The 11273-nt window shown below is 40.4% G+C and overlaps 1 protein-coding gene across 4 annotated transcripts in view; it reads right to left on the bottom strand.

The window, feature by feature from the left end:
• Positions 1-353: 353 nt before the first annotated feature.
• Positions 354-11273, bottom strand: part of KIF16B (kinesin family member 16B) — a 137662-nt gene continuing 126742 nt past the window's right edge. For all 4 annotated transcript variants that reach the window (XM_058836038.1, XM_058836040.1, XM_058836039.1 and 1 more), the window contains one exon: positions 354-1737. In XM_058836038.1, the coding sequence (XP_058692021.1) occupies positions 1579-1737 (159 nt within the window). In that variant the 3' untranslated portion in view covers positions 354-1578. The remainder of the gene's footprint in view (positions 1738-11273) is intronic.

Below are 11273 nucleotides of genomic sequence, written 5' to 3'. Positions count from 1 at the left end.
AGTGAAGGCATATTAGCAGTCACCAATTACCACATTATTTACCATGAGCCTTAGCACAGTTTCCAAAAGGACCTGCTCCATAATTGTGCCAGGCACCAAGGTAAAACCAACTGGCCTGTGGTTCCCTGGGTCCTCCTCATTTCCCTTTTTAAAATGAGGGTTATGTTTCTCCTTCTCCAGTCAGTGGGAACTTCACCAGAGTGCCACCACTTCTTAAGTATGATGGATAGTGCCTTAGACACTTCCTTGGCCAGCTCCCTCAGGACCATGGATGTATGTATCATATTAAATCTAGAACACTGCTGTTCCTATAACTTAGGTCATGAAATAAAAATGCCACCAGTGTTGTTACTTTAGGTTTTACTAATAATTTTTAATGACATGAAATACTTTGATTACCACATCACACCAGTGGTCAGTGATGTCAACTCAGAAAAAATCATTCACACTCTGAACAAATGGCACACAAAACTTACCTTTCATTATGCATTTTAATAACTGGAAGTTATTAAATTCTGATTTTTATACAACCAATAATACATTAGCATGTACACATAATTCCAGTCACAGTGTATACATATTTTTGAATCTGCAGCAATATAAAAAGAGCTCTACCTGTATATACATGTGCAAGTCTGAGTAAGTCCTGAGTCATTTTAAAGTACTATTATTTAAATCCTATAAATTTTAACTGATGCAAATAAACCTCAGGTTTTACAACTATTGTGAAGAAGCTATTTAAAAAACAATATATAGCACTTTGCATCAGCTTTATGCATAGCTATAAGCTCTGTACAGTGCAGAGTTTCCATTTACAGTCTGAATGATTACGAAATCTGAAAAGATGCTGACCATGTTGTTTGACAACAATTGCTTCCTTTGCTTCTTTTTTGGTGAGTGATTTGTTCTGCCTCCAAACAATCAAGCATGGAGGACTCTGACAGGGTTTAAATGATATTATTTCTGCTGCATATATTTTTGTAAGCATTCAAGTTACCCAGGCCCTTTAATTCTTCTGAGAAAAACTATACAATTATACAGTCAAATAGTTAAACAGTATATCTGGAAGGGAAAGAAAATGAAACAACAGTGGAGTCTGATCATTACCTTAAACATGACACTATGCTATAAGGAAACAAAGGATAGGATTCTTTAAGGAATAACTCGGACAGAAACCAAAAGACTGCTCAGAAACCTTCTGTCAGCATGACACACGGCCATGGTAAACATGAGATGCTCTCAAACAGCCAGAACAAATTATCTGAGCAAATGAGAAGAAAGCACTGCTGCCAAGAAGGGGATCCAAAGTCATCACAAGAGTCAGAATCTTTGTACAGTATTAACAAACCAAACACAAAAATGTCTGTATACCCCATGCCAGGAGAATGCAGGCACTACCTTGAGAGCTGGACACAGGTTAGCATGGGGGTGTAGCTATCTCTAATTGGCGCTGTTTGGATGCAACTTTCCAGGTATGAAGGAGACACATTTTGTTTTTCTTTTCCTCAGTCCTCTTGCACAAAAGTGAAGGCACCATTCCAAGTGTACTCCTCTAGCATAAGGATCCTGGCCCAAAACTTAGCTGGTCCCATGGCTACTGTAGTCAAAAACACCTTTCCTGAAGAAGGGTGAGAATTCACAGATGGTGTATTTTGACAATGTTAGCCCCACTTTATCAATGTTCAGTGGAGACGATGGAGATTTCAGCATTGCAGAGAAAAAGCTCCTGAGGTATTTCTGTGGAATGAAATGTAAAATGTCATAAGGTTTGCTTGATCAAATTGATTACAACCATTTTGAAAAATTAAATGAACAGCAAAAAACCCAAAAATATTTCCATGGGCTGTGAATAGTCCTTTCAATAACCATCAGTATTTATGCATTTATAAAACAGTCTTCTGAAATGTCTTTATTAAGCTCAGGAAAAGCAGATAAGAAGCATTTCCCACTTCCTTCTTATGCCCAGCTTGGCAACTCTTTTTTTTCTGTGGTTGTATGATGCTTCCTGATTTATTCTGCAGTCATGTAATGCTTTCTGCTAATCATGACATGCTAATACTACTGTCTAGCATTACTGAACACAGCAGGTACTGTGTTCCATTCTGCAGGATATTCACTAAATATGGACACAAAAGGACTTTAAAAATATTTCCCTCATGAAACTTCCACAATGCTTCCCTTGATTTGGGTTTGTTTTGATGAAGACTATCTGCAGAAAGTTTTGCATGAATTCCATATTATGTCAGAACCTACCAGAATCTTTTCATTGAGTTTCTCCCAAAATTTCCTTATTTTTTTTTTAAGTCTTACTAATGAGAAGCATGTGGGAGACACCTCCTTCCCTTCCCATAAGTTAATATTCACCACTGTGATATATCCACTGTGAAACTTGCAGTCACATTTGTACCTAGAGAAATTGGGGGAGGTACATTAACACAGTTTTCACAAACCTGATGAAGCTTCCATCATATGTGGGTTCATTTACTGTGACTTAATAACTTATAAATATAACTTTTGAACAAAACACTCTAGGTTTGATCAGAGAGATTCTACAAATGTATCCAGTGTCACACAAACATCTGCAAGGGAAATCTCATCTGGAGCACAGGGATAGACTCCTTTTCTACACACAGAAAGAGATAACTTTAAAATCATTCTCTAGTCTTGGATTCTGTGGGAAGTACATTTGCAAGACAGAGAAGTACATTCTCCTCTGAAGAACACAACATTTAGTTATTTGAATGCAGCAGCTATGGGGTCAAGGAAGTGGTTTGTTCAGGAAACTGTCCTAATTATTCACTCATTTCTCAAGAATTATTCCTACAAACTACAACAACTATCTATTTAAGAAACCACTTGTTTCAATATTACACAAAAAAGGAAAACAAATTTTAAAAAGCAAACCAAAAAAAGCAGCTGAGACAAAAACTATTTTCTTGGCAGTTAGACTTTCTATTTCATTCAGATCTGCCACAGGTTGTATTAAAGTTCATGAAAAAAACTCATTACAAAAATGCCTTCAAGATGAACTGCGATAGACTAACAGGCAATTGAAAGTGAGAAACAGAGAAACATTTTTCATAATTAGTTCTCAAAGGAGAGTTCTTTACAAAAAGTCCCAAACCAGTAATTCCTGAAGGATGAATATGGTAGAAAATCAAATGTAAAACATAGCATTCTGTTAGCATTTTAGCACTGTGCTGAAAAGTTACTGCAATAATTCTAGTTTATGACTAGCAAAGGCTCAAAGGTACCAAAATATCTCACTGGACACATCACAAGACCTATTGCATTCACCTTGCTATGTATGGCCAGATAATTGACTGTCATGCCTTTTCTGTAAAGCCATTACTCATTGTTTTGGCATGATAGCTCTAATGGCAAAGTAAAAAATCCCTTTGCTCTAAGCATACACTTATGTGACACACTACAAACAGCAGGTAAACTTCTTTTCTACATCTGTGCTGCAAGCTGATGAGTGAATATCACAGGTTCTTTCTTTGAACACAAAAAAGATCCTTGGGAAAATGGAAACAAGCAGACCCTACCAGATAATGATGGAATTAATTTTGTATGAAGGTTTCCTGCCATATGGCCTGACATAATGTGCTCTTCAACAACTACCTCTGAACAAATTAGCCCTCTATTAAAACCCAGATCTGCATTTACCCTGTTTGCAATGCTGATACGTTAATATAGCCCAGAGCTGCTGTGCCCTTGACACAAAGAAGCTCTTGCTTCATTGAAATACAGGCTGCTCTGCCCAAAGATGCTGGCTGGGAGTGCTCCCCTGTAGTGAGGAAACAGTGACTGATGGCAGAAGTGCTGACATCACAAGCATTCATCAAAGAGCTGTGGCAGGGCACTACAGGGCAAGATTGTTCTGTCCTGTTGGGTGCAATGGACAGCAAAGCAGAACAAAGAGACAGGAGAAAAAGAGTGTTCCTTGCAACGTATGGAAAGATGCTTCCCAAATTCAGATGTGACAAGGAGAGGACGAGGGTCACAGCAAGCTGGGAGAAGGGCAGCAGCACATCAACACCAAGTGCCAGAAATGTCAAAAAGCTCCTTAGAAATACAGAAGGGATTCAGCATGGACTTCACTGCATCCCAGGAAGCCACTGACTGGCCAGCAAGGCTGCATGAAGTGCTCTCTTTTGCCAGCACTCAGTGATAGGAGGAGAGATGTTTTCAAATCTTTTGTATTAAAATCCATTTCCCGCATCACATACAATTTCTGTCTATTTACAGAACTCTTTTGATGTGTCCTTGAAAAAAAACTTCTTAGGAGAGACTGGAGAGCTCAGGGTACCTTCATAGGTCCAAATTTTATACAAATTAATGATGTGATTTCCTACTGATAGCAACATTATCCCTGGCATGCAAAGCATTGTGTAACAGCTACTAGGTTTGCATGATTATCTAGGAAAGGAAAAACTAGTTAACTGTCAAAATATTCCAACACGCTTGGTTTTATTACTCATTTTTGTTTGTTAGACTCTGGCCATTTGTTCTGGATTATTTAGTCTGGTAATCAGTGTTCTTCCAAATGCACTTTTGAGTTTCATTTCACTAATAGCATTTGACCTGCTATGCTGCTGGTTTGCTGCAAAATATCCTAATTATATGTTTGTAAACGTCTCCGTGTGAGGGCACAAGTTCGTGGCACTGTAGCAGAGATGTAAAATGGGAAAGTTACACATCAATCATGTTGGTTGTTCTGGCTAAACACACACTCAGGAACACCCGTTTAGAGAATGAAAATACTCTGCATGTACAAAACAAGGATAGAAAGCCAGGTTAAAAACTAATCCAGAATAGGAAAAACAGTGGTGTTTGCCCTCTCCGAAGGCAATACAAACTTCAAGCCCTCTAACTTAAAATTTATGATGGCTGTACCTTCAAATTTTAACTTTGCAAATGAAACTAAACTGGAAAAAGTGGTATGAGGCACAAAGGCTCATCTTTCTTTACCTAGTCTGAGTAGTTTTCCCTCCCTTTTAATTATGCAAATAGCAAAATGGAAACCATTTAAAAAGCTTATTAAAAATCATTTTAATAGGGTTCACCTTTTTAGCAGTAGGCCGGTGTTCATCTCATGCTCAATTCATCAGCACAACAAAGTAATTCTAACCATTTCTGCACTACTTTGTGATGTGGGGACTTCATAATTTTATACATTTTAATGTAAAGCCATAACTTAATTTAAAGTTATTAAAGTTACTACAATCAAAAAGCTTTCTGAAATGTGAAAGTCTTCTTATCATCCTTTTAATTGTGGCATATTAAAGGGGAATTCAGTTCAGTGACATTGTTCCCCTAATCCATTACTAACAGTGATAGCCTCAGAGACCAATAGCAGAGCTTAGCAAGAATTGGATTTTTTCATTAAAATGTGGTGTGTTTAAAAACTCATCAACTCTGGTACTTTCAGAAAGTGAAAACACTTCAAGCTTTTACTTTCATACTACGATTTCTAGCAATTTCCCGAAAAAAGTCAGTGCTTAAAATACTTCAGAAGTTACATTTTTATATCGGCATTAGAAATACCACCTGCTAATACATGCCAGAGCTGAAAGCACCAGAAAGTTTAATAAGATAAATCTTACAAGGCTTTGGGGACTTTTTTAGGCAATAGCTTCTTTTCTGTGAAGCAATACCACCTTTTCAAGACATACATGTCAATCTGACAGTCAAAAGCTTTACCACAAGGTCACAGAAGGTCACTGGTGACAGAGGCAGCGCTAATTAACTTGCTCATCTAACTTCTAACATAGTCTTCTCTCTCCCTTTAATATAGTGCTAGTTCCTCCCAGCACCAATCACATAATTATTCTGTTGACTAGTGTTAAGTGCTGCAGGCTTTAAATCAGATCTTGATTTGAATTATCCACAGAGCAAAGTATACACAGGTATCACAGATCTTTCTATAGGATACAAATCTGATAACTAAAAAAAAAAAACCCAAAGCCAGACAGATTGAAGCATATTCCCTGACTCTAAAAGATTACATTATGTTGTAATTAGGTATTTGCAAAGTCAGCTCTTCCCAGGAAAGACTCTCCCCCAAAGCAAGCTGAGAGGCACATGATTCGGTTCCAATCTGTGATCACAAAAACAAGGATCTGTTTAAAAGACAAGGCATGCAAAGACAACCTGCTGGGATGCAGAAATGAGAGGGCATGTCCTTCTGCATTTGTTCCTAAAAAGAAATTGTTGGGCATATGCAAAGGAAAATCGACACTTGAAGATCCTTCTCCAAATTAATCAACTTTCTCTGTTTCAGACATTTCCATTGATGTGTTGAAAAGAAAAAAAATACTTTCCAAGGTGTTTTTGCAAAATACCAAATACTGCAGAAATGCTGGCTATTGTGTCTAACTACATCCTACTGCCAAAAATAAAGCTGGGCTGAAATGGCACTGACAAATGGTGGTGTCCCACAGAGACTTCAGGTTGGCAAAAGGCCCTGTCTAGAGACATGTTTTATACAGAACGCGGTTAGAAAATATCCAAGTTACCAAGAAAAACAGGATTTAAACTTTTCATTGGATCTGCTTCTTCCTTGTGATTTTTTTTTTTCCTTTTTTGATTTTTTTTGGTTTTTTACTGGCAAAGATGAATTAAGACACTGTACAGGGAGATAAGTTAGTATTGGAACGCAGAAGATGGAAACTCTTAGGAAAAGGACTGCGAGCTAAGCCAGCTCTGCCTTTTCCAGGACATGCATCACATCTCAATCACCACCCAGGACTGGATTATCTGGGTCGGGTATGGAAGACAAGGACAGCCATTAGCCACAACACAGAAAATTCATTTACAAACTGAGTTCCAAGGGAGCAGGTTTTCTTATGTGAAATATCCCAACATTACATGCCAAGACATATTCAAGCTGTCCAAACTGAGGTGTTCTGGAGGCAGTGATCCCAGCAGGCTCCTCCTACAGTCTGCAAGTACAGCTCGGCCCTGCAGGTCACAAGTCAGTTCACCACAGTTAAGCTTCCCCCTTATGTCTTCCACTCAAACCATCTACCTTTCCCTCTGGGGCCTACCTAAGGCACAGGGAATTTTTCTCCCATTTGTTGCCTAAAAGATGGGAATGATAATACTTAAAGGAGACAAAAGATGTGGCCACAATGGGGAGGAGGGGGGAAGGTGTGCAGTTGGCTGCAGTCTCTTAGCTGGGGGGTTTTCTCTTGGGAAGTGCAGAGATACTTTGAGACTTGACTAGGAGCCTGGGGCTAGCTTCAGAGCTTCAGCTCTCTCTCTTTCTCTCTCTCTCTCTCAGACCAAAGGAGAGATGGTTGTGGTCTTGGTGCTGGACTGCAGCTGCAGTGAGAATTCACTGCTACTGCTGAGTTTTGCCCTTCACTGCTTCTCTTTACCTTGCATAAGCCTCTGCTCACAAGAGGGCCATTGAACTGAGACCTTTTCACTACCCAACCTCACTGGGTCCCTCCCCTACCACCTGCTTGGGTGTCCCAGGGGAAACCCAGGACTCTCCCCCTCTCTGGAGGGAATATCTTCTGGCTGTTTGCAGGAGCCTGGATGCCAACTGCCCAGCGCCATGCTTTCTGCTGCTTTGGGGTTATTTTGTGCTACACTTTAACTCGACAGCCCATGTCCGCCCAGACCTGCGGCTCCTGCCACTGCTTCAAGGTTTTCGCTACATTTTGTTTGCCACCCCGGGTCGGCTTGCCTCTGCAGTTCCAGCTTCCTGCTCAGAAGTTACTGCTACAGTCCAGCTCGCCACACGGAATGGCTGTGGGACCGGCTGCTCCCTGTGGGTTTTGCAAAGGGAGCCAACTCCCCTTTTCTCTGTCGCTGGAGCCGCCATTCCCGTGTGAGGGGAACGCGGCCGAGCTGGCGGCACAGCGCCCCCTGGCGGCGCGGGGGAACCATCGCACCCGCCCCGCCCGGCCGGGAGCCACCAGCGCCCCTGGCGGCTGCGAGCGGAACTGCAGCCAGGGGAAAGCGCCCGCGGCCGGGAGAGCCTGGGACTGCGTTTGTGGTTCTGCTTGTTGGCGCTGCTGTTTGCCTAGTTATATATAGTTATATATTTTACTATATACTATATATATATATACATACATATATCTGCATACTCTAGTAAAGAACTGTTCTTTTTCCCATATCTTTGCCTGAAAGCCCTGTAATTTCAAAGTAATAACCATATGGAGAAAAAGGAAGGTTCCCACCTTCCTTGGCAGACACCTGGCTTTTAAACCAAGACACTGAGGCATTAGGACTGAGTAAGGGCCAGCTTAAGTAGTTTCAGATCCATTTCTGGATTTATTAAATTTGAGCAAGCAAGGGAAGAATTTGCAGATAGCAAGACTATAGAATATGAGGTACCATTGCATTGGAGGACAGCAGTCCAAAAGGATGGGGGACCATACCAGATTACAACTAATATCTTCACCTCCACCAGTTTCAGATTTAGGTCAATTTTCCACTCACCAGATATAACTTGCTCAGAAACATTTTGGTCTTTTGCAGGCTTTTTCTAATAAAGAAAACATGAAGCTTCAATTCTTTCCCCCAACACCTTGACATATATTGCAAGATATTACAAAGCAGATTTGAGCAAAGTATGTGAGCAGAACAGCATGTGACATTCAATATCCCAAGTATTTTAGGACCCTCAGGAAGTACCTAATGTCACCTGTGTATCAGGTGGAACACATTTATCTCCTGCACATATCCTAAGGTCATTCTATGCAGTTATGATTTCAGTGCAATGGGAAAAACACTTACTGCCAGGGAGACTAGCTGGTGCCTGAAGGATCTTATTTCTGTGGAAAAACTTGGAGAGAAAACATCTATAATCATGATGGGATCACCTGGCCCATTATCTTTTGCTTAAAGACAAGGATGGCTGGATTCTCCTTACAAAAAACCCTGCAGAATTAGACACTGTCAAAGCTCTGCAAAGCTTCCTTGAAGAGCTAAATTTGACAACTGCCTCCAGAATGTTACTGTCCCTGCTGCCAGAGACCTTGCTCAAGTTGCAGACGATTTGTGTTCACACTTTTTAGGAGAATAGAGACAGATCCATATGTTTGAAAATGGCAAGTCACCACCACAATAGTCACATTGATGCTGGGTAATTTTTTTTTCTTCTGTATATTTTCTGTATCACATATATTTGTAGCTCTGTAGCCTATTATTGCATTCATAGGTAGTTTTCCCAATACTCTTTCCTGCCTTAGTAGGCAAAAAAAAAATTCCAAAGCCCCTATCCTATCTTGGTTCCTCCTAGGAACCACGGCCAAAAACAGCTCTTCAGGACATATTTTTTCATAAACTAGTTCAGTTTCCATCTAAGAGGGGAGGAATTAGAAGGGGCTTGAAATGGCGGGGAATTGCATCACCACTTGTGTTCCTAATTGGTGATTTTTATCAATTATGCTGATTTGCTAAATTTACAAAAATGGTATTCACCCAGTGAGGGTGGGCTTTTGTGGACATTTTTCGTATCTGCCCCTACAGGCCTCCAATAAAGATCAGGCTTTATATTACCTCCTATACTAATATTATCTCAAAAGTGTGTCTTGTTTCATTTATAGGTTCTTAAGGCATCAACATTGTATCAATAGAGGGAGGAGTTATTTGCTTCAGCTTGGCAGGCATTAATTAGCCTCAAGGCAGCATGAACACAAATCAGGATTAAAGGATTGGCTCATTTTAATCAAACTCTTCCTGCTCACTTTGATTAGGTCTAATCAGAAGCAAGGCTTTTTACAGGTAATGCCTAGTAGTCAGCAAATAAATAAATAAATAGACTGAGAACATCCCAATCAGTATCACCGTACCCTGTGCTTGCATGTCTTTACAAGTCTACACACAACTCCAACACCCACACCAATTTTCCTCTAAGACAAATTCTACACTGTGAGTTTCCCTTAACAGAAATAACGCAAGTAGGACATTATGCTAGATCACTTTTTTAAAAAAATTTACTAGTAAATATCTTGCCCATTTGACTATGACACAGTCAAACTCTTAACTTTTTATAGACTGAAGCTGTTAGCTAAGAAGCTACGTGGGAATAGATGAGATTGAAAGCTGCTACCAAAAATGTTACATAGCTCTGCCCTGGGGTAATCCATAATATTATTTTATTCCTTATCTATCTGCAGCCCCCCTCCAAAATTGTTAGTGCACCTTTAAGACCTTACAAACGAGAACCCTGTGTGTGGAGGGGTTGTTATTGTGAATGCTTTTAAAATTGTCACTCTAAGGCAGTTCCATTTATTTTGCAATGTGGTATTCACTTTGTGGGCTACCTGGTCTTTGTTCAGGCAAAGGCTTTCCTTCGCTTTCTGGGTTCTCTTTTCAGTTTTTTTTTCCTTGGCTCATAGAGTTAGCCATTTTGACCTGCCCTGGGGCAAATTCCACAGGCACCCACCTGTTGCCACTCCACTCCAAGCTGCCCCAACTCGTCAGTGATGCCTGACCAAAGACAGAGAGGACCACAAGTCATCCAAGCCCAGACACCTTGCCTTGCCTGCCCTGTCATCTCTTGCCACAAGGAATCTGAAGTCCCTCCATGAGTTCCAGCCCTCGATCTGGAGAATACCAGTTGGACCTCCAGTTTTTGGGGAGATAAGCAGAGTGGGGATGGGCATGGAAGACTCACACCACCTTTCCCTTTGTCCTTTGAACCATGCGTTTGGCTGCAGAGCACCAGCTTGGGGGATGGAGGATGTCCCCCTAGCATTTTCAAATCTCTCTTCATTCTTGGGGGGGTCCACAAGATTTAGCAATTTTGTATGTAGCATTAATTTACCATTCTTTTTTGTCTGTTGCTGTTCTGCTTGTTAGTAAACTGTTATTTCTTTGCTTATCTAATAGTATCTTGTTCCTTATTGGTAGGAAGGGATTTGAACCCTTAAGGGGAGACAAGTCATTCCAGAGTGCTGTAATTTAAAATTGTCTCAAACCAAGTCAAATTTAGTGCCCAACTTAACAGGAAAAAAAGAGGAAGTAAAAAAATAACACTCTTGTCCCAAATTCCTTGTATTGGGTACAACACTCACTGTTCACCATGATACCCACTTTAATAATGGCTTTCTGACACTTAGGTATGTATACTTATCCATTGATATTGACAATTCTGCCCACATCAGGGACACAAACCAGAATTGCTGTGTTGATGTACTCTGTGACAATAATGTATGAAAAGATTAACATCAGAGGTAATGAGAGTTACTCTTTGGGATGTGCATTCTCTGCTCTTTTTCTGTCCTGGTCTCAGCTGCCTCTTTTGG

This window comes from Poecile atricapillus, chromosome 3 (genome assembly GCF_030490865.1).
Source record: "Poecile atricapillus isolate bPoeAtr1 chromosome 3, bPoeAtr1.hap1, whole genome shotgun sequence".
Taxonomy (NCBI): Eukaryota; Metazoa; Chordata; class Aves; order Passeriformes; family Paridae; genus Poecile; species Poecile atricapillus.
Note: the sequence above shows the minus strand (reverse complement) of the source record. Positions and strands in the feature narration are given on the sequence as shown.